The sequence below is a fragment of the Xyrauchen texanus genome, chromosome 24, assembly GCF_025860055.1.
Source record: "Xyrauchen texanus isolate HMW12.3.18 chromosome 24, RBS_HiC_50CHRs, whole genome shotgun sequence".
NCBI classification, from domain to species: Eukaryota; Metazoa; Chordata; class Actinopteri; order Cypriniformes; family Catostomidae; genus Xyrauchen; species Xyrauchen texanus.
The window spans coordinates 19,461,414-19,484,554 of NC_068299.1; the positions used below are offsets into that span (position 1 = coordinate 19,461,414).

At 37.9% G+C, this 23,141-nt stretch overlaps 1 protein-coding gene across 1 annotated transcript; it reads right to left on the bottom strand.

Annotated features, from left to right (window-relative positions):
• Positions 1-7,029: 7,029 nt before the first annotated feature.
• LOC127617520 (transcription factor atoh7-like) lies at positions 7,030-7,440 on the bottom strand. Its single transcript, XM_052089483.1, has one exon. It carries the CDS (start codon positions 7,438-7,440, stop codon positions 7,030-7,032), a length of 411 nt encoding a protein of 136 aa, XP_051945443.1.
• Positions 7,441-23,141: the final 15,701 nt, after the last annotated feature.

A 23,141-nucleotide genomic window follows, 5' to 3' on the forward strand; every position in this document is an offset into this window, starting at 1 on the left:
AAAATAAAAATATTAATCTGAAGAGTTCTGGCCTGATATATTTTACATTTACATTTATGCATTTGGCAGACGCTTTTATCCAAAGCGACTTACAGTGCACTTATTACAGGGACAATCCCCCCGGAGCAACCTGGAGTTAAGTGCCTTGCTCAAGGACACAATGGTGGTGGCCATGGGGTTAGAACCTGTGACCTTCTGATTAATAGCCCTGTGCTTTAGCCACTACGCCACCACCACTCCTAATTTTAGAGTCTGAGAACCATTAATCATGCTGTACTGTGGAATAGAATCACACTGCCATTCATATCACCTCTTCCAGAAGTGCAGCAGTAACTGTAAAAGCGTTAAACAGTCAGTTTGATAACCATATGTGTTTCACTGCTAACGTAGTGTACATTTATTCTAAAATAACACTATCCTCTCTTCTGTCACATTCTGGGTCTGTATATCCACAGATCTGGCTTGGATTAAGCTTCCTGTATTAGCATATTTAAAAACTCAGGTTTTGTTGAATTAGTGACATGCAGAACTTCTGTTCACTGTGATGGCTGGTCATCCTACATCTGGGAAAAAATGATTCCTCACATTTCCCACTGGAGCATCTGGTGGCCTGTGTGCCAGGACTCTTTCCAGGTCACATGAATATTCCCTTCTGAAGCTGGCCATGATTCCTGTAACAATATAGCAGCAAAGGGCTTTTTCTCTTCTATATTACATGTATGAGTCATGTATGTGATATACTCTAGAAAAAAGAAGGAAAAAAACGCTAGCTGTGCCAGTGATTGCAATCAGGTCCTGGTTCTAATATGTTGGCAAAACAATTTCCATCCCTTTGACCTTAAATAATTCCTTTGTATCATAACCTCAAGGGTACTTTAAAGAACAAAATTTAAAGAATTGTGATATTACCAGCATAAGATTTAATGTCTAAACACTCACATCATCTCCGTTCACCACATACATTGTCTGTTTTCTGTGTTGGAAGTAATTTTTCATCAAATTTGGACATTATAATGGCTACAGCATTTTCAAGCTGAGCAATGTTTTGAGCCTGCCTGATATACAGATACAGATATACAATATATATATATATAATATATACAATACAGATATGATATACATTTTGATTCTTTGATAATGTGTGTATATAAACACAGATCAGCCAAAACATTAAAACGACCTGCCTAATATTGTGTAGGCCCCCTCGTGCCGCCAAAACAAACACTCACATCTCAGAATAGCATTGTAGAGTAAATTTTAGAATCTGTTGTGCGTGAAAATCCCAGGAGATCAGCAGTTACAGAAATACTCAAACCAGCTCATCTGGCACCAACAATCTTGTCGCAGTCCAGATCACTGAGATCAAAACGTTCCCCATTCTGATGGTTGATGTGAACATTAACTGAAGCTCCTGACCAATCACACTAAAACCATGTTAACATACGGATTGTTTACATCTAGGGGGCTATCATTTTAAACAGTGAGTATTTTAAATGTTTAATTTTAATAGTTTTATTTTAATGATTTTGAATTGGCACCTTTCATAGTAAGTGCCTCACTGTAGCCCAGATTTTTGCTTTTTTTAAAGGAAAGAAGCGATTTGTGGTAATCAACATTATGCCACAATATACTGTTGATTGAGCTTAACTTGAATTGTGGCTGAAGTGTCTAAATGCTTTTTGGCACCATTGTATACTATTCTTCAAACCTGACTTATTCACTTTGGAATTAGTGAAATGGATAGAACTCACTGTCCAGACTTCATTCATGCTGCCAGTGGAGGAAAAGATGACCACCATCTCCTGGTAAATTCACAAAGAGATTGGTCATAGCTTTTGTGAAATAGTAAGTGGAGCTGCTGGTCATACCATAGGTCACTGTGAAAGAAGAACATGTTTATAATCAGTCAACAATCATCACATATTGCACTTTGCACAGACGTGCCACAACATTCACCCTCAAAAAGATAAAAGACATCAGTTCATTTTAAGTTTCATCCATTAGCAGTGCTCAGGTCATGAAAGCTGCGGGCACGTGTGAGGGGGTGGGTCATTTGTTTGAACAGACACAAGTAGACCCCTTAAACAATGTGAATCCAGTTCAGACAAAGGCTCAATTGCATGGCCTGAGCTCATATCAATAAAAGAGCAGGGACCAGCTTGTGCTCCTTTCAGGCCTAATTTTCCACTGGACAATGCTGGACATTTTATAATAACCACTTAGGCTGATACAGATCTCTGGTGATAATTGATCACAATATGGTGGGAGGGCCAGGGATCAGTTACCCAGTACTTTCATTGACAAAAGAGCAAGCTTAAAACATTTGAGAAATATTACATTTATACAGTGCATGCTAATGTATTAGGATTTAATGGAGTGCCACAAAGAGTTCTTTAATATCCAGACCTAATGCTCTACATTAATGTATTTTCTATGATTTCATTCAGTTTTTCCAAACTCCTACAGGTATTTATGCAGTGCAACAAGATCGAACTTTACTAACAGATAACCATTGATAATAAAAATCACTGTATTCAGACAGGAAATATTCTATTAACCATATACACCCAGCCTAAGAAAACAATGTACACTAGCCGTTCTTTGAATTTTGTTTTGACCAACAGCTCAGGAATCTTCTCTGTGTCATTGGTTAGAGCTGTTCCCCACAATTCTAACAAATCAAATTAAACACTTTTTTTATTTGATGCATTTGAACCCAAAATTATTTGAACAATAATTTCACTCCAAATATGATCTTGTTTTTGTTGGAATAAATTGTATTAGATGTTTAAAAAAAAAAAAGAGACAATACGGAAATGTGCGGCTCCACTTTTCGTGATAATACCATGAAATTATTCACAAATTACAAGATAGCATTTACTGGTATAGTGCACTGTAAAAAATAGTCTGATAAACTTGTTTTGTTTTTGTTTTTTCAAATAAAAAAATTATTTAACATAAAATAAAATTCAACCAACTATATTATGTTACTTTAAGGTAACAACAACATGGCAGCACTTTTTTCTGCGTGTCTTATTCTCCCTCATCTTTAAATTCTCTCAGGAAAAAGGAACAGCAGCCAGATTTCTTCTCACCAGTTGTGTGGACCAACACCTTATTCTTGGCCGAATAGGGTTGAGACATAATTCACTTGGTTCATGTTTTCCAAAGAGCTGTGGAACATGAGCTGAGGGCTGTAGATGGTGCTGATGGGGCATTTGATAATTGGAGGGGACCCGTCATAGGCTTGATTCACCCAGGCTCCTTTTCCAATGGTGTCCAGCTCGCATCCCACAATTGTCCAGCTCGCATCCCACAGTGCTGCCTTGTTGATTCTCTGGCTGGTTATTTAGGTGTTGCATGGTACTAAATGGAGAGATGAACGCAGATGGGTTGAACAAGTAATGCTCAAGTGAAGCTTTTGGGTAAGGATATAGGCACCACCTGCATTTATATCTTTCTGCTCGAACCCACTCAAATACAGCAGGGCAACAGATATGTGGAAGGAGGGGCCGAGCTTTTGTTCACAAATCCAGGAATAGCATTGAAAATACAGAACTAAAGTGATTTTGCATCATATTGTTTTAGACATGCAATGACTGTGATCAACACCTTTTAATATAGATAGATAGATAGATAGATAGATAGATAGATAGATAGATAGATAGATAGATAGATACTATATAATAAAGTGTCACTACGGTGTTAAATGCATGGAAAAATATAAAAGCTTTTTAACTACAGTGCAAAAAGTGAACATGTGCTGTGTCTGCCTGATCTAACCTTTAAAAAATACTTTGGTTGTAGCCAGGTTTTTGACTTCAATAAAAACCAGTTAATTTAGTATAGATGTTATCACAAGAAGGACCATTTTTAGGTTTTCATTTTTTAAGTGCTTTGTGTTACAGTGTTTTGACCAAAGGCCATCTACATACTGTAGGTTTGTGATTACAACATCCATATTATACAAATGTGATTAATTATAGTGAGCAAACTTTGGGGTATTTCATCAATTATGGGCACTTTTGCCTCTGTGGACTTTTAGAAATTCAACTTAAAACAGTGTATTTTCACACTCTCACTGGTTTATTTACTTTGTCATCTAACATTGTCAATGCAGCACGGGATAATTTTGTCATTGTCAATATTTAGGACATTTCCACCACATCTCAAATGCTTTTTTACAGCATTCTGTGGTGGAAATGTTGGAGGTCAAAATGGCATTTTAAACAACCAATGTAACTCCAATGTCTTGCTTAGGCTAATTTCATACCTGGCATATTATGTATCCAAATACAATAACATGTTCACACTTTATGCATCATTAGACTAAATTACAGCTTGATTAGATATGACACATCATAAAAATATTCTGTTCACAAGTGATATTTCCCTTGATATTTCTTACATTTATTCACACACCACGTCTCATATTTTTATCTCAGACATGCTCTCCAGACACATTTGTCTCCTTGGTAACCACACATTTTTATGTGATTAATATAACTGCATGCAAGTAGGAAAGTTCTATAAATAATTTTCATACAATAATTTTTTTAATGAATAATGATTATTTCACTCCTTGTTCAGATTATCATAGTTTTAAATTGTAATATTATTTTTTTTTATAATGGATTTTTCAAGTTTAAGTTTGCAATTTTGGAACAAAAATTAAAAGTAGCATTGTAAAAAGTTTTCAATACTTCAATGTGACCATATAAAAAATTAAGACAGTGAAATCTATTTATTTAGATAAAAACCAAACCCGGCGACATAAATATGCCTGTAGTTAAAGAAACACCCCAAAATAAAATGTATATAAATAAATTAGCCTACTGCATAAATAGAACTGCTTACAAATGGCAGCAGCTTTGTAGCTATCAATTAAATATGGATGCATTATAAGTTCATCCTAATTAAAAAAAAAATAATTATTAATATATTAAGAACATTAACGTATGGATAACCACCTGTCAGAGAGCATGCAGCAACAGTCAACCCAGCATCAGAGTCATGGAGGACATCTGAAGAAGATACTGCGCACAACACCCCCACTAAACCACTCCCAATTAATGGAAACAAATAGAAACAAAAATATAATTCATTAGTTTAATCAATACCCGTTTCAGAATACCAAAAAAGTTCTTAAATGTGTTGATTAACAATTGATCAATTGTTGAATGTTTCAGGATGTTGATCATGTTGGTGGTGGAGGTGGTGATAGCTTTTTAAATCATAAACTGGAGAGTTACTGGGCTCACAGACATCATTGTGAACTTTAAGCCAGATACTTAACCATCAGGTTACTCTAGTAATGGACTGTGGTGCCAGCTTGTGAATGGAGAGTGAGATCGGGAGATGAGAACGGTAAGGATCATCACCAGTCAATGATTGTCTCTAGCTGCTGTTTGTCATTACAGTGAGAGTTGGAGATGGATTTAGGAGTGAGCCAGACTGCAGTAAATCAGAAAGAGCTATGCACACACCCGGAAACTGCTGTGCCTATGTGCTCTTTAAGATTACACTGAAAAGCGAGTTTGTTTGTTTATAATAATAAATACATTTTGTGTTGAATTTGCAGACTCCCGCTTCCTCCATTCCATTAAGAAGATAATTTTGGGGGCCAGGGTAGCTCAGCGAGTATTGATGCTGACTGACTGACTGACTGACTGACCTGTTTAGTGACTCTAGCCAGGTCTCCTAAGCTACCAAATTGGCCCAGTTTCTAGGGAGGGTAGAGTCACATGGGGTAACCTCCTCGTGGTCGCTATAATGTGTGGTTCTCGTTCTCGGTTGGGTGCATGGTGAGTTGTGTGTGGATGCTGCGGAGAATAGCATGGGCCTCCACACATACTACGTCTCTGCAGTGACATGCTCAACAAGCCACGTGATAAGATGCGCGGATTGACGGTCTCAGACACAGAGTCAACTGAGATTCGTCCTCTGCCACTATGCCACCACGAGGACTTAGAGTGAATTGGGAATGCCAAATTGGGGAGAAAAGAAAAAAGAAGAGACCTTTTACATGGAATGATGCTAAAATTTGTTTATTGTAAGTTCCTTTGGTAAAAAGGGGCAGATAAATGACACAAACCATGATAGAATGTTCACATGCTACTTTATATGTAATCTAGTATGAATTAGTGGTGGCCTAATTTAAAAATTGTAATAGGCATTATATACAAGATGCAAGTGCTTTAACTAAGATTAGTGTGTTGTGATCATGATGCTGTATTGATTGGTCATAATGACAATTGAAACTAAATGGATTTAGATGGACGTATCAAGCTTCATGGACACGCTTTTGGCCAAGCACTGGCTGTTCACACCTCATTACCACCGAACAGACATTTAAACACAGTCATTGGGCAGCAAAGAGATTAATCTCTTTTTTGGAGTGGTTATAAGGATGCCATAGTCAAGCATTTACCACTCTGTCTGAAAAGTTTTTTCTTTGCTGTTGCAAATTTTGTTTCAATATTTCTTTACATTAATGTACAGTTTAAATAGAAACAGAAGGCACAAGTTCATTGAATTCAATGTTTATTTTTGTACTTATGAACAGCAGTACGTACTAAACACAAACATTTAACAAGTTCAACAAGATCATGTACGGTTAGTTGAATAATTATTAAGATGCCATTTTGGCAAAAGACGATCACAGTGTAATTTGTATTTCTTATTCAGCTTTCACTACACAGAGTTTTGTTTTCCACCAAAGATTTGATACAAAGCAGACCTAGAAATTAATTGACAAATGTGATTTTATATTGTCATATATTGTCAAATCCAATCGTCTGGTGGAAAATTTTATAAAATTGCATAGAAAAATGATTTGATTGCAACAGTTAAAGAAACTCTAATCCTAGAAATGTTCAGACTCTATTCAATCTAATCAAACACTTGATTTTCCGAACCATAAATATAAAATATTATATATTAAAACAAATGTATTTACTGACTCCTGTACCTATGCAAAGAAAGATACTTAAAGTTAATGCACCAATGTGTTTAAGTCTAAGTGAGAACTTAGGTACTTTCGTAGTGGTATAAGGAGGACGAATGCATGCAGTCATTTTCCATGGGCGAGTTATACTGCATAAAGCAAGAATAGGTCTCTGGTTGTAGGCCTTCAATCTGTAAATTTAACCAGTCCTTTTGAGGAGCTGTGTGTCTGTTGGCATCAGTCAGGATCTGATTGAGGGCCATGATGTAGCTCAGGGCCATCTGCAGAGTTTCGTACTTAGAGAGTTTTTGGTCCTGGCCCCATTGAGGAACAACTTCACGCAAATGATCGAATGCCGTGTTCAAGCCCTGCATCCTCTTCCTCTCACGAGCATTGGCCGCCATCCTTCGCCTTACTGAACTCTCAAACTTCTCTGGATCTCTGGAATCAGACTCAGAGCCAGAATCTGCACAGCTTGGTTTGTGGGGTTTCATGACTCCTGCACACAAGACCAAAGGTCCACCAAGGCTGAATGGTTCCTTCAAAACTGTTTCTTTGAGGTGGATATTTATCCAGACTTCTCTAATTCACAATAGTGTTAAAGAAAAGAGACCCAAAGTTCTTCTGCACACCACAAAAGTACATTCAGATAGTGGTGCTGTCCTTGAATCTAGTCCATGAGACCTCTGGTTTGGAGTGATGCTTATATAGAGCTTGGGTATAAACAGGTGGCTGCCTTGATTCTCCATCCAAACATCCATTATTATTAATGAAACACACATATTCAACAGCAGGACTAGTGCACTCCAACTAGCAGCCCACCCAACCCCCGTTAACTCAAACTTTAATGGCATTCCAATTAACTTCAAATGGCTCCAATGAAGCCATGCGTTTCAAACACATATAACTTACCATCTGGCAGGACCACTAAAAACAACCAGGGATGAATGACAAGGAGCATTACCTAAATAAAAGTGCATGCATCTTCAAGAACACTGTTTGCAAGTTATTGCCTGCATGGAATCAGCTTTATTTTGTCACTTTATTTTACTGGAATAGTTTTAATAGTTAGAAACAGGCAAAAAATAAATAAATAAATCAGTGCACAATAAAGCAGTTCTCAAGCAACCTGGTCTCATCTGCAAAGTTCTATTCATATTCATGCTGTATAAAACATTTGAAGTCTGTAGTCTCCTAATAATATCATTGATATTAACTGATAACTCCTTTTAACTAGAAAAGTATGATATAATAGTTATTTTATATTTATATTTTAGAACCAGTGTTCACACTTTAATGAAACTGAAAGTACATTTAGATTATCTGCATGAAATCAACTCTTTGCTTATAGCAGATGTCAAGCAATGAAAGTTTCATTTTCTAAAATCACCAGTAAGCTCTGATGACAATGCCATATGATAAACATTGCTGGGATAATAATTGATCTGAGTGTCTGAGACAAATTGCTACCTATGATGTTCTGTGAAAAGATTCATTTAAAAAGGTAAAATAGAATGGCCTTTTAATTCTTATTTTTAATGGATTTTTAACAAGGTATTAAACAATTTTCCAGGAAAATCCAGTCTAAATAATGAAATATATACAAACTATACTTGGAAAAACACAACTTTCTAATACATAGATTATATAATTTATTAAGTATAATTTAAGCTAAATTCCCAGCCTCTTTACTCCAAATTTCACACTGAACTGGTGGACTTATATGCAACAGTGCATGATCTGTGTTTTCCTAATGGCATACTCGGTCACAACAAAGTATGCAAAATGTCCCTCAGACATAAGTAAAATGATTTTGTGATATACATTTGTCCAAATTAAATATCTCTGCATAATTCATGTCCCAGCAGACCACAGTTCAGGTCATATAAACTCATGCTGTCATTTTGCATTGGATAAGTCATTTTGCTGTTCAATTGGGCATATAAAACCAATCCACAAGTTTGATTTCATTGATTGCATGATTGGCCATCTGCTGCTTGTCTTGTTTAAAGGGCTTGGTCCAGACATGTAAAAAAGTCTTGTTTTCCACACTTTCACATGACTGGCTTGTCTGGAGTTGGAGGCTGCCCCATGCAAAAAGGCCATATGTTACAAGCTAGGCCTCTACATTTGAGACAGTGTTGAGCAGATTATCTTTAGGATTTACTCAGTCTTGAAGAGGGGAAAGTGAGACGGTCTATTATCAGCGTAAGGCTTAAGACAGGATTTAGTAAATCTGATTTTCATGTAATTATTTCCATTGATTCCCACAGAGAAATTATGTTCTTAAAATCATCTAATCCTGAAAACACAAGTAAAAGTGACAATCTATTGCATTGATTGGAAGTAATGCACATAATCATTGCTACTTAACATTTCAACCTCTGACAACCAAATCTGAAGCCTTAAACTGTACTATTGACTAGTTCAGTACTGCTGCTGAAAACTGTTATTAATGCCGTATTATGAAATATTTTCACCTGCAGAGCAGTATGTTCTTTGAGAGTTCAGCTAAATGACATTATGATCTCTGAGCTACTAGTACTACAAACCGTTGCAGTTGGTATGAAGTCGTATATACATAGTCTTTCAAGTAATACATCACATATCATTCATTTGAAGCAGAATTGCAGACAGATATTGTTAAATTTCATCTGAAGAACAGTTTTAGGTTTGCAGATAACTTTAAAACATATAAATATATAAAACAATTTGAAAAAACATTATAGAAAATTGCACTCTGACCGATGGGATCATTCAGAGGCCTTTTGTGAAAACACTGACCCCCCATACTTGACTAGAATTTAACCACCACCCCCATTCCCCCTCCACACACATTTGTCCTTGACACACACACACACAACACCACCACCACAATCAAAATAGGGCATCTGGTGAGATGAGGCTAGTGACTGCAATTAGGTCAAGCAAGGTGCTTGTGATTTCATGCCTATTTGAACCTTTTTTCCCCTTCTGGTTGTTATATTTAATCTTAACTGTTCAACAAAGCAATGTCCTATTGTAAAGCCAGTCAATTAGAAAAAAAAATCTGTTTAAAAATTATAATATGAATGACATCATATGGCATTAATTAGACAAGCCACACGATTTTATTCCCACACAGTTCTATAGGACTGTAAAAATGCCACCTCACTGGGCAAATGGCGGAATCCAGTGAAGTTTCATCTTTTCTGCCACATGTGTGGTTTGGCATCTTAAACTAGTTTGTTAAGACTCCATTAATAATTTTATCTGACTCCAATTATATTAGACCTCGAATTTAGTTTGAGATTCCAGTTATTATTGATCATCAATGAGATCTCCTCTAGATTTAGATACTGGATTATTCTACTTAATTTTATACTTTTAAATTGCACTCGTTAATTCGCAATCCTGTCGCTTAGGGTCTCATGCCGGTCATGTACATGGATCCCACGGTCACAAACTTCGCAGTTTGACCAACTGACCAACATACCATACACAAATAGAAGATTTGTTTATTTCTAAAGTTTCCTTTTACACTTGACTAGAATAATATTAGCATTAAACAGGGTTCATGACTAGTGCTTTCTGGACTGGTCGATCAATATTAGCCTACAATGTGCCAGATAGTACTTTCTTTAGCCTTTACAATCTATTACACTTAACTAAAGCCAAATGGTTAATCAGAAAGCTTAGAATCCCAGTTGACATGCTTCATGCTCCCTCAAATGCTTGGTTTTAGTATGCATTAACCCTGATCACAGATTTGCGGTAACAAGAATTGAATCTACTAAAGCCAATAATTTCAGAATAAGTCAGAATAGAATCAAGTTTAACTATTTATTAGTCAGGTAAATTTGTACCAAGCCAATTACATAGTTAATACATTCAGAAATAATCAATACAAAGCATCTAATGTGTAAAGATAAATCATAAGATTAACCGATGCGAGCCTGACTTGAGCAAAATATGTAGTGTAGGCACCATGGGGTTATACTTTATCTGCATACAGGAGGTAATTGAAATGAAAGACCAAGGAGGTAGGCGCACCCCCCACCAGTGGCCAGAATTTGTCTACTTTCTTAAAATTTTATTACCAGATATTATGCTGTTGTGGGCAGGGCCGGACTGGGACACAATTTCAGGCCGGGAAATCCTACACCCATCCAGGGCATCCTATGCACCCAAATAAAATTTAGAAACACGGACAACCTTGTTTTTTTCCCCCCTAAATTACATTTATTTCACAGTATGACCATAACATAAAAACATAAACAACCAACCTAGAAGTAAAGCAGTCCTAATATCAAATGGGTCTGCACATAACGTACATACAAGCATTTATGTCAAATTCTTACATTTGATCAATAAATTCAGTTATAATAATAAGACACTATAGGGCTATTACCCATCAAATTAAAAAATGTGCACTGCAATTACAACTGCAATAAATAATGTTATGAGATTGATGTTTTAAATAAATGTTTGAATATAAAAAAAATGCAATACTTAAACATTAAACTAAACCGCCAATAGGTGGCGGCAAGTGACCGTCTTAATTAGTGAGTCATTCATACAAAAGATTCATTCACAACGCTGAATCATTCAGTAACAAAACACCGCGCTGCTGTAGCTTTCCTTTGGAACTATTTCAGTCAGTGAAATAGAACAAAAACAGTTAATATGGTTTGTGTCTAAAATGTTAAGTAACTTAATAATAAATATTAACTACGCTACTTGTTTATTGAACAATAAATTCAATGTAACATTTTCAATCGTGATAATATTCAGCAAAACAGCTCTCTCAGTTGTGTTATGTTAAACTAAATAATATGTTATAAATAAAAAAAACAACAATTAGAATTTTTACCTCAGTACATTTCTTCTGTGAGTTTTCTGTGTGCACTCATTTGTTTTGATTTCTCCACGAATGTAACGTTAGACGGGCGCTACCGCTTACATTTGCTAGCAGTTCAATGCTAAGTTAACGAAGAAAAAAGAAAAAAGTACAGTATTTACAGATGAAACTGACCTGCACTTGAAGCCCTGAACAGGTCAGTAATTTTGCAACATTTTGCTGCTTCTTCTTGGAGTGCTTTCTTTTTTTGTCCTTTCCCTCTCTGCTCCACCTGGCCGTTTTCTCTCCATCATCGGGTGCATTTTCTGTTTCTGTAAAGTCGAATCGCAGCCTTGCCAGTCAAGACTAACAGATTCATTTTTTTTTTATTATTGTTATTAATATTAATAATAATTTTATTGAATGACGAATTCCAAAATGATCACTGGTAAAGGTAGTAATATAAAATAATAATAATAAAAAATACAAAAAATAAAAATAAATAAAAAACGCTGGCTGGCAGCAGGCCAACTTAGTCGCCAGGCCAGTGGGAATTGTCCCGGTGCTCCCGATGGCCAGTCCGGGCCTGGTTGTGGGGATGATACCATAGTACCAGTCTCACTGAGAACTTTTAAATGATACCAAATATGCCTAGTTACATTATTTGTATACATCAGATATGATATTTTGTTGCATACAGAGTTTGGGGTGATTCTGAGCTGAAGGGGAACGAAGGAGGAGGAGTGGGGAGAGAATGGGACAGATGTGGAAGAGCAACAATGAGGGGTGAATTTGCAATCTTCACTCAGTGGGGTATGGTGCCTCAGGAAGAGGTGCTAATTGTTAGAAAGTTAATATGCTGAGTTTTGTCCTTTGAATGCATGAACAAGAGTGCAATATTTTTGGAGCACTCGTTCTGCATGTGTTAACGGTGTTAAAACGCAATAGAGTTTGTTCCAAATTGCCTCAAGGTACCTCAAAGATCGAACCTTATCAGTGAGCATTGGGAAGTTTACTTCTTCGTCGGTTCCCCTATTATGTGGTGTGCCCCAAGGGTCCATTCTGGGCCCTCTACTCTTTTCACTTTATTTACCATCTAAAACTGACAGTTGTTATCCTATGGACGTGCTTTACAACCGTTTTGAGGAGATAAACGTTTGGATGGCTAATAATTCTTTGCAATTAAATGAAAGCAAAAGCAAAATTCTGATTTTAGGCCCCTCCAGGTCTCCATCTGTTTTTAATTTAAGTTCACTTTCTGCCAGTGTTCAACATCATGTAAGAAATCTTGGAGTTCCATTTGATTCGTCACTAAATTTTGAGAAACAAATCAGTACAGTGGTAAAGGGCAGTTTCCCTCATCTGAGATCGGTTGTGAAATTGAAACAGTTTCTACCCTCGAAAGATCCACCCACTCATAACATCACGCCTGGACTACTGTAATTCCCTATACAGTGGCCTGCCTCAAACTGCAATCTCTCGCCTGCAAATTGTCCAAAATGCTGCAGTGAGACTTAAAACTAAAAAGAGGGATCACATTTCTCCAATTTTAGCGACTTTACATTGGCTTCCTGTAAGGTTTAGAATTTATTTTACAATTTATGTTTTTGTGTACAAGGCTTTATCTGGTGTCGCACCAAAATACATTAGAGACCTTCTAATTCCTTACTCTCCCCAAAGGGCACTTAGGTCTAGTAATCAGCTTCTCTTAATTGTACCACGTTATCACTGTAAAACTAAGGGTGGTCGGGCCTTCTCTGCTGCAGCACCTAAACTTTGGAACAGTCTGTCCGTTAATGTGATGCTTACTCCTAGCCAGTTTTAAATCTGCTCTTAAATCGTTTTTAAAAAGTTTTCTGATAGTATTTTATTTACTGTGTATACACTGTATGATGCATGTTTTCCTTTAATGCTTTCTTTTTATATGCTTTTTATTGTACACCACTTTGGTTCAACTCCGTTGCTTTTAAATGTGCTATAGAAATACATTTTGACTTGACTTGACTCATGAAAAACGCAATAGAGGTTGTTCCAAATTGTCAAACCCAAAAAGGGTTTTACAGCTGTATTTTCTTGTCCTGTATTTTCTTGTCTCAAATCCAAGATCTGAGAAATTTGAATCGCACACTTACAAAGTGCACATTCAAAATGCATTCAATGGAACGGTGTTTCAATTCAAAGTCCTGCCATTTGGGCTGTCTCTGTCTCCTCGCACATTCACAAAGTGCATCGATGCGGTTCTCAACCCTCTGAAACTGAGCAGTGTGTGCATTTTGAACTACCTCGATGATTGTTACTGGTCCAGAGGCTCTGTTATGCCAGAGACTTACTGCTTCAGTAACAAAATATCTTGGGCCTCAATGTCACCTGGGCAAAGAGCACACTCTCTCACAGAAAACAAATCCCCTTTTTGGGAGCTTGCATCGACTCGGTGAGCGGTCATGCGCACCTCATGAGCGAGTGCGTTCATGCCCTTCTACAGTGTCTGTCTCAGTTTGAACTGGGGAGAACACTTCCACAGAAGCTGCTTCAAAAAGTATTCAGGTTTATGGTGGTGGAAACAACGGTTATTCCATTAGGTCTTTTACGCATGAGACCTCTTCAATGCTGGCTCAAGCGCCATGTGCCTTGACATGCTGTATAGCTGCTCTAGCACCTTGGACAGCTACTGCCTTTTACCAGCGAGGTGTCACGCTGGGGCAGATTTTCATGTGGAAAGTTGTGACTACCAATGCTTCAAACACAGGTTGGGGGGTGGTGTGCGATGGACACCTGGCTTTCGGCACCTGGACAGGTGCGATGAGAGCGTGGCACATCAACTGGATAGAGCTATCAGCTGTATTCCTAGTCTTGAAAGATTTTCAGTCAGAAATAGCAAACTGTTCTGGTTCGCTCAGACAACATGATAGTTGTGGCGTATATAAACTGCCAAGGCGGAATTCATTCACCGCCACTCCTCGTGTGGAGTGAGCATCATCTGCTTTTCCTGAGAGTGACATATGTCGCAGGCCGTCTGGATTACGGTGCAGACCTATTGTCACACCAAAGGGTGATACTGTGGGAATGGAGACTTCATCCTCGAACTGTCCTGAGGATTTGAGAAATATTCGCCAAAGCAGAAAGCGATCTATTTGCCTCAGAGAGGAACGGCCACTCTCCCCTCTGGTACTCAAAAGTCCCAAGCCCAGCTGTGAGCAGACGCAATGGCCCACAAATGGCAAGCGAAATGCAAACACAGTTGACGTCAGAAGTTTACGTACACCTTAGCCAAATACATTTCAACTCAGTTTTTCCTGACATTTAATCGTAAAAACGTTTGATGTAGTTAGGATCACTGCATTATTTTAAGAATATGAAATGTCAGAGGGAATTATTTATTTCAGCTTTTATTTCTTTCATCACTTTCTCAGTGAGTCAGAAGTTTACATTCACTTTGTTAGTATTTGGTAGCATTGACTTTAAATTGTTTAACTTGGGTCAAACGTTTTGGGTAGCAAGCTTCTTACAATACGTTGCTGGAAATTTGGCCCATTTCTCAGACAGAACTATCATAACTAAGTCAGGTTGTTAGGCCTCCTTTCTCACACACACTTTTTCTGTTCTGCACACACATTGTTTTTACCAGATTGAGGTCAGGGCTTTGAGATGGCCACTCCAATACCTTGACTTTGTTGTCCGTAAGCCATTTTTCCACAACTTTGAAAATTTGAAAGACTCATTTGTGACATTACTGATGTCTTGAAATGTTACTTCAATGTATCCACATAATTGTCCTTCCTCATGATGCAAACTACTTTGTGAAGTGCAACAGTCCATGCTGCAGCAAAGCACCGCCACAACATGATGCTGCCAGCCCAATGCTTCACGGTTGGGATGGTGTTCTTCGGCTTGCAAGCCTCACCCTTTTTCCTCCAAACATAATGATGGCCATTATGGCCAAACAGTTACATTTTTGTTTCATCAGACCACAGGAAAATTCTCCAAAAAGTAAGATCTTTGTGCACTTGCAAACTGTAGTCTGGCTTTTTTATGGCAGTTTTGGAGCAGTGGCTTCTTCCTTGCTGAACAGCCTTTCAGGTTATGTCGATATAGGACTTGTTTTAATGTGGATATAGATACTTGTCTACCTGTTTCCTCTAGCATCTTCACAAGGCCCTTTGTTGTTGTTCTGGGATTGATTTGCACATTCGGACCAAACTACGTTCATCTCTAGGAGACAGAACGCGTTTCCTTCCTAGGCAGTATGATGGCTGCATGGTACCATGGTGTTTAAACTTGTGTACTATTGTTTGTAATGACAAATGTGGTACCATCAGGCATTTGGAAATTGCTCCCAAGGATGAACCAGTAGAGGTCCACAATTTATTTTCTGAAGTCTTGACTGATTTCTTTTGATTTTCCCATGATGCCAAGCAAAGAGGCACTGAGTTTGAAGGTAGGCCTTAAAATACATCCACAGGTACACCACCTTTCAGAAGCTAATTGGTTAATTGTCTAAAGGCTTGACATTATTTTCTGGAATAGTCCAAGCTGCACAGTTAACTGTATGTAAAGTTCTGACCCACTGGAATCATGAAATAGTCAATTAAATGTGAAACAATCTGTATGTAAACAGTTGTTGGAAAAATGACTTGTGTCATGCAAAAAGTAGATGTCCTAAATGACTTGCCAAAACTATAGTTTGCTAATATGAAATCTGTGGAGTGGTTAAAAATGTTTTAATGACTTCAACTGTGTATGTAAACATCTGACTTAAACTGTATGAGTTTCCCCCAGTGTGCCTAATTCACTCTGTTCTATGCAAAGTCTGAGAGGACAAGGAAATGGTTCTAATGGTTGTACCGAAATGGCCCAATCAGCCATGGTTTCTGGAAATGATAGAGATGTTATTCAGCTCGCCATGGGAAATACAGCTAAGGAGGGATCTCCTCTCTCAGGCGCAAGGCACAATCTGGCACCCCAGCCCAAACTAGAGGCATGGCCTCCTCATGGGCATGGACGAACAGTGTGTATTTACAAGACATATGTTTTGCAGCAGGATGGTCTTCTCCAAACACATTCACAAGATTTTACAGCCTAAACATAACGTCTCTCTCTTCACAAGTCCTCTCTGTTTAGAGCGCTTGCTATTTCGTTTGCCAAATATATACTTATGCCCCCTCCCTTAAGTACGGGCTCCCCATCATTTTACACATCTGCTTGCATTCAGGCCATTGTAATTTACCATAAAGTCACAAGCACTTTCAATATAAATAAACTCCCATCCCGACTGGGTTCATGAAGGGGTTAATTCATACTATATGAATATAGTTCATATATTCATTCTAAGTGCTCCCTTACTGGCCCAACATGAGGGTCTCTCACTTGCATCCTGTGTTTCCTCTCTTGAAGGATATGTTGTGTAATGTGGTGTGATGGCATCATGTTAGCTGCAATCTCAAGTGTACTGAGTTGTTAGGGAACGTCTCGGTTACGAACGTAACCTCAGTTCACTGAGACGAAGGGAATGAGACATTGCGAAAGCTGGTGCACTACAAGAGTCTGAGTTCTTTTGAGGTGCGAGTGATGCGGTACTTGTCCCTCAGTCAGAAAATTCGGAGTAATGCTTTTTTTAGGCATTCGTGTGCCTGCTTTTATAGTGGACATCTTCATATCAAAAAGGGCAGGGCTCAAACACCATAGCCAATATTAGAATATTGGCGTTATTGCAGAGAGGTTTTAATTAGGTTGTAAGAAGGACTCCCCATATGCATTAGCACACATTGTCTCATTCCCTTCATCTCAGGGAACCGAGGTTATGTATGTACCGAGACGATTTGTTTCCTTAAACGTCATCTTCCGTTCATCTGGCAATGGAATGCATTTATGGTTTGAGATCGGAGATATCAAGTAGGAATATCCCACATCCGATTTGAATGGAACGCAGCATAACCCCTGCGAAAAGCAATTTTGTAATTTTGAAAGGGTGTTAGCACCACTTTTTACCCGGGGTAATGAAACCCTGATCCGGAGCAGGGTTAGCACCGCATTTGCAGGGTTAACCCCGCACAGTGGTTATTTAGTAAGCGTTGCAGTGCCAAAGGTATACAGTGTGAAACTATGTGGCATTTGAATATTACAGAGAGTTGTTTATCAACAGACAACCAATCAAATATAGCCTCAGCGCCTACCTCATTAAACATTCAGGCTCTTTGTACGTCGCTGAAACTTTCATACACCTGGGATGGCATGAGGTTGAGTAAATAATGAGTGAATTTTTATTTTTGGGTGAACTATTCCTTTAATTTGTGGTGAAAGTTTATGCCAATGATTATGCTTATTAAATGCCTACATTTTGACATATGCCTATATTTAAAGCTAGTCTTGTGTATAAAATTACTTAACCTGCCAATTTCAGAGGTAATACTGCAGCCTGTCTTGCAAATTGTCAGATATCTTTGACAAGAAACATGTTGCAGCAGACATGATCATCATATATCAGCAAGTCTGTACAGCTCAGGAATATTATTCTCCTCTTTTAATAAGAGCCTATCATACACCTTTCACTATCCACAATGATGTACTTATCCAATACAAAGAAAATAAATTCCCCCTGTTCCTCAGCTGCTTCTAGTGTGAACTTCACTTGGCCACAAAGATTATAAGAGCCCAGTGGTGTTGCTTTTAGCATAGAAAGACTTTGTCCAACTTGATTTGTTCAATCTTGGACAAAAAAAGATAACATTTAAGCACAACAATGAGGAGATGCAGTACAACTCAAATAAGATAATTCAGTTATCACACAAGTCATGAGTTCCTTTGAGTTACTTTGTGTTGAGCCATGGAGAACAGGCCAATTGGAAAAGGATTTAAGGGGAACTAGAGCTCATGAATCATTACAACTGTAGAGACAGCAGCAACAGTGACACATTAAAATAATTAAAAATAATAAAATATATATATATAAATATATATAAACAGTATATATATAAATATATATATATATATATATATATATATATATATATATACACACACACACACACACACACACACACACACACACACACATACACACACACACACCGATCAGCCATAACATTAAAACCACCTGCCTAATATTGTGCAGGTCCCCCTCATGCCGCCAAAGCAGCGCAAACACTCGCATCTCAGAATAGCATTCTGAGATGCTATTCTTCTCACCACAATTGTACAGAGTGGTTTTTTGAGTCACCGTAGTCTTTGTCAGTTTAAGCCAGTCTGACCATTCTTTGTTGAACTCTCTAATCAACAAGGCATTTCTGTCCACAGAACTGCCGCTCACTGGATGTGTTTTGCTTTTAGTACCATTCAGACAAAATTCTAGGTCTTCAACCATTTTTAGGCCAAGGAACCCTTGGCGGGTAGAGCGATAGAGCCAGGATGGAGCTCATAAAATTGAGTGTTGTGTTTTATGCCTTTAAAAACATGGTTGGTAGACTACCAAATTATTGTATGTATAGTTCATGGTGTTTACAATGCAAAGCCAATTAAATAATCATTAAATGCTGCACTGCTGAAAAGACCAGCTTCAGCTTGTTTGCTGGTTTTAGCTGGTCGCCCAGCATGGTCATAGCAGGTCAGGCTTTAAAGGGGTTTTGAACCCTTTTTTAAGCTGGTCAGGCTGGTCATGCTGATCTTAGCTAGTCAGGCTGGTCAGAGTGGTCTTAGCTGGTCAGGATCAGGCACATGCACACATAGACATCAAACTATATTCAAACATACATACATACATCAAACATACTCCTGTCTCTCGCTGCCGCTCGCGTGCGAGTGAGTGATTATTACAAATGTCACCAATGGTGGATTAAACAATAATTTGCGGACTCCCTGGGGGTCACGGACCCACTGTTGAAGACCCTTGTTCTAGACTGTTGTGCGTGAAATCTCAGGAGATCAGCAGTTACAAAAAAACTGAAACCAGCCCATCTGGCACCAACAATCCATGATATTATCTAATCAGCCAATTGTGTGGCAGCAGTGTATTGTTGGTGCCAGTTGGGATGGTTTGAGTATTTCTGTAACTGCAGATCTCCTGGAATTTTCATGAACAACATGAGAGAGGTAATGAGAGAGGTAATAGAGAATGGCCAGACTGGCTCGAACTGACAAAGTCTACGGTAACTTAGACATCCGTTCTGTACAATTGTGGTGAGAAGAACAGCATCTCAGAATGCTATTCAGAGATGCGGGGTGGTGCAGTTTTCGCAGCACAAGGGGGACCTACACAACAGGGGCATCACTAGAAGTAGAAATCTGCTGTGCCCCAGTAAAATCTCAAGTTTGAGTTTTAACAATTTACTTTATTTGTCAGTGCATTCATTTAGATTGATAATCCAGGAAAAAATAAATTGATCTATCTAAATGCAACGCAGTAACCCACCCAATCAACGCTTGAGAAAGCAACGCAGTTTAACCGAAAACACAAATCTGATGCATCCACGCAGAAATCCATGTCCGTGCGGCGCGCTGTGTGCTTTTTATAACCAAAGCCACTGCAGCGCGCACAGCCACACACACAAGTCCAGGGGTCGGTTGCACCAGCTATACACACGTTACAACATAGCCTAAATGGGTTCTAAGTCACAACTTACGCACTACTAAATATTTGTATAACTTAAGTATAAATTAACCCTACATATGAACTAAATATTTACGGAAGCCTCCGACCAGGAGTAATGGTTGGAATAAAAAAGCAGACTCGTTTAATGACATCTATGTGCTCATGTTATGCTTGATAGTCATCTATCATTTCGACGTAGGCTATATAATGATGTTGGCATTTACAGTCTTTTACATTAACAAGAGAGAAAAAAAGGCTTTTAAGCATGAAACCATTCAAACGGTGCAGTTTTCAGGGTGCGTCGTCCGGTGTCAAGTGTCAACATATATGAAATATAAGATATAAAAATGAATAAATGTCTATTTTTCCAGCCTATTGTAGCCTATTAGCATTTATTTATCACCCCTTATTTATTTTAGATACAGTTCCTATATATTGCCATTTACACAGGTCAATTATACAATTTATTATATCTACTTTTATTACGTATCGTATAATGGGATATAATTAATTACAGCTGACAGTTACAAGAGCAGACAAGGTTTGAACATCAACCGTAGCAAGATAAAACTGAAATTACCTGCTTTTAACACTTCTGTGTACAATTTTGAAGGCTGTTTATTAAATCAATACAGGTAAACATCATATTATGTGACTACGCATTATTTAAGTGAGAGCTTACAACCTACTTGTTAAATCTTGCCTTAAGAACAGGTGGTGCAACCAAATTAAGCACAGACTTAGTTACAAACAAACTAGTAAGTCCTTAGTGTGAACTTTACGTCCTAACTTACGTGAGAACTTACGCACAGTTGGTGCAACCCTGCAGGTGTCGGCATGCAAGTCTGAATTGAGGTAGGCTATGAAAACATGATGAAACTAAAGTAAGTTTCTAAATAATACAGATGATCTTATTTTGACTCAAACATTATTGGCTGCTGTAGATGGACATCAGATAATTCTTTGGACGAAGCAGGAACAGGAAACAGAAAGGAGAGATGAGTTTGAGGGAGGTAAGGCTTGATAAACAAACTACATCCTCAGCCTTCAGAGTAAGGTCTCAGGCATCAGATGAAAAAGCATCAAGTCTCAGGAAAACCTCTGTTATTAATTATTAATTCAATTAATAATTGAATTCGCTAGCACTAGTTTATGACACTACATAAACAACAATGGATGCTGTGTGCTAATTAGCAACTACAAAGGACAATATTTTGGCTTGTTTTGAGTTGTTGTTGCAAGTAAACTTAATTAGTTTCAAACGTCAGATTAAACTTACACCAATTATGTTAGCTAGCTAGTTATTAATTTATAGAAATGACACTTCTGGATTTATAAAGTTAGAGATAGCTCAGCTAGTTTCGCAAGTTAGCAACCAAACTCGGCCAGTTTAGATACCAACTCTGCCTTGCCTCAACCAATGCGTACCTAGCAACCAACTCTGCTCATTCTGACACCTTTTTGTTTAAAGCCGTTTTGTCTGAGGACGTTTTGCCTGACGTTGGATAATGCAATTCCATAGACTTACTTGACAGAGGTTTTCCTGATGTGTAAAGTGTAATATAGAAGAATGCAAATGTGCAAGAAAGTTTTTTCTGGTTTTGTTATTTGCATATACAGTGTATGTATTTTATGCCGTAAAACATGTTGAGAATGTTCATGTACAGTATGTTGAAGATACTTAAATAAATATTTTCATAAAGATTAATATCTCTACATGTTTACGTTTCCCAGTACTTGTTGCAGTGTGGGAATAGTGGGTTAAGCAAGGAAAGTTTGTATAGTGTATTGTGTTGTACACTTCTTGCACGCAGCAGGCTTTCAAGAAAGAAAAAAGCAATATGAGTAATGGGGGGTCTGTTCCCCAGTAGAGCTTAATGTCTAGCAACACCCCTGTTACTCAATATTAGGCAGGTGGTTTTAATGTTGTGGCTGATCGGTGTGTGTATATATATATATATATATATATATATATATATATGTTACAGTTTTTCTATACTAACATTTTAACTGGTTGCATTTCTCTGTGATAATGTAGATGGGTTGTAGCTGACCCCTGGATAGGCTTATTTTATAGGTGTATACACACACACACACACACATACAAACACTGTGTTCCATCAACAAATGTGTAAACTCCACCCGAATACGTTTTATATCCTGAATTATTAAACATTACAAACTTTATCTCTTGATTGGCTGCATTCTTCTTGCAGGCACTAGCCAGCTGCAACACTCCTTCGGAAGTAAGATTTCTATAGGCGGCTGTGGCTCAGGTGGTAGAGCGGGTTGGCCACTAAACGCAGGGTTGGCGGTTTGATTCCTGGCCCACATGACTCCACATGCTGAAGTGTCCTTGAGCAAGACACTGAACCCCAAGATGCTCCCTGCCATCACTGGTGTGTGAATGTGTGTGTGTGAATGGGTGAATGAGTTACAGTGTAAAGCACTTTGAAAACCGCTAAGGTTAAAAAAGCCCTATATAAGTGCAGACCATTTACCATCTATAGTAAAATCTTCTGAACACTAATTGCACTGGACATATCCAGAAAGCAATACTGTTAGACAATGACAAAAATACTTTTAAAGGATACATTTCTGTATACATTTCTGTATTAAATTGTTTCTTCATGTAAAACAATGTCTCAGAAGGTTTCCCTGAAATAGTCATAAGGTGTCTTTACACAGATAAGAAAAATTTGCTCTGAGCTTGCTCAAAATTCTGTGTAAAGATGCAAAAGCCAGACTAAAGGATGCCTGCTCTGACCCACCTCTGCACCTAATACCAAACGCCC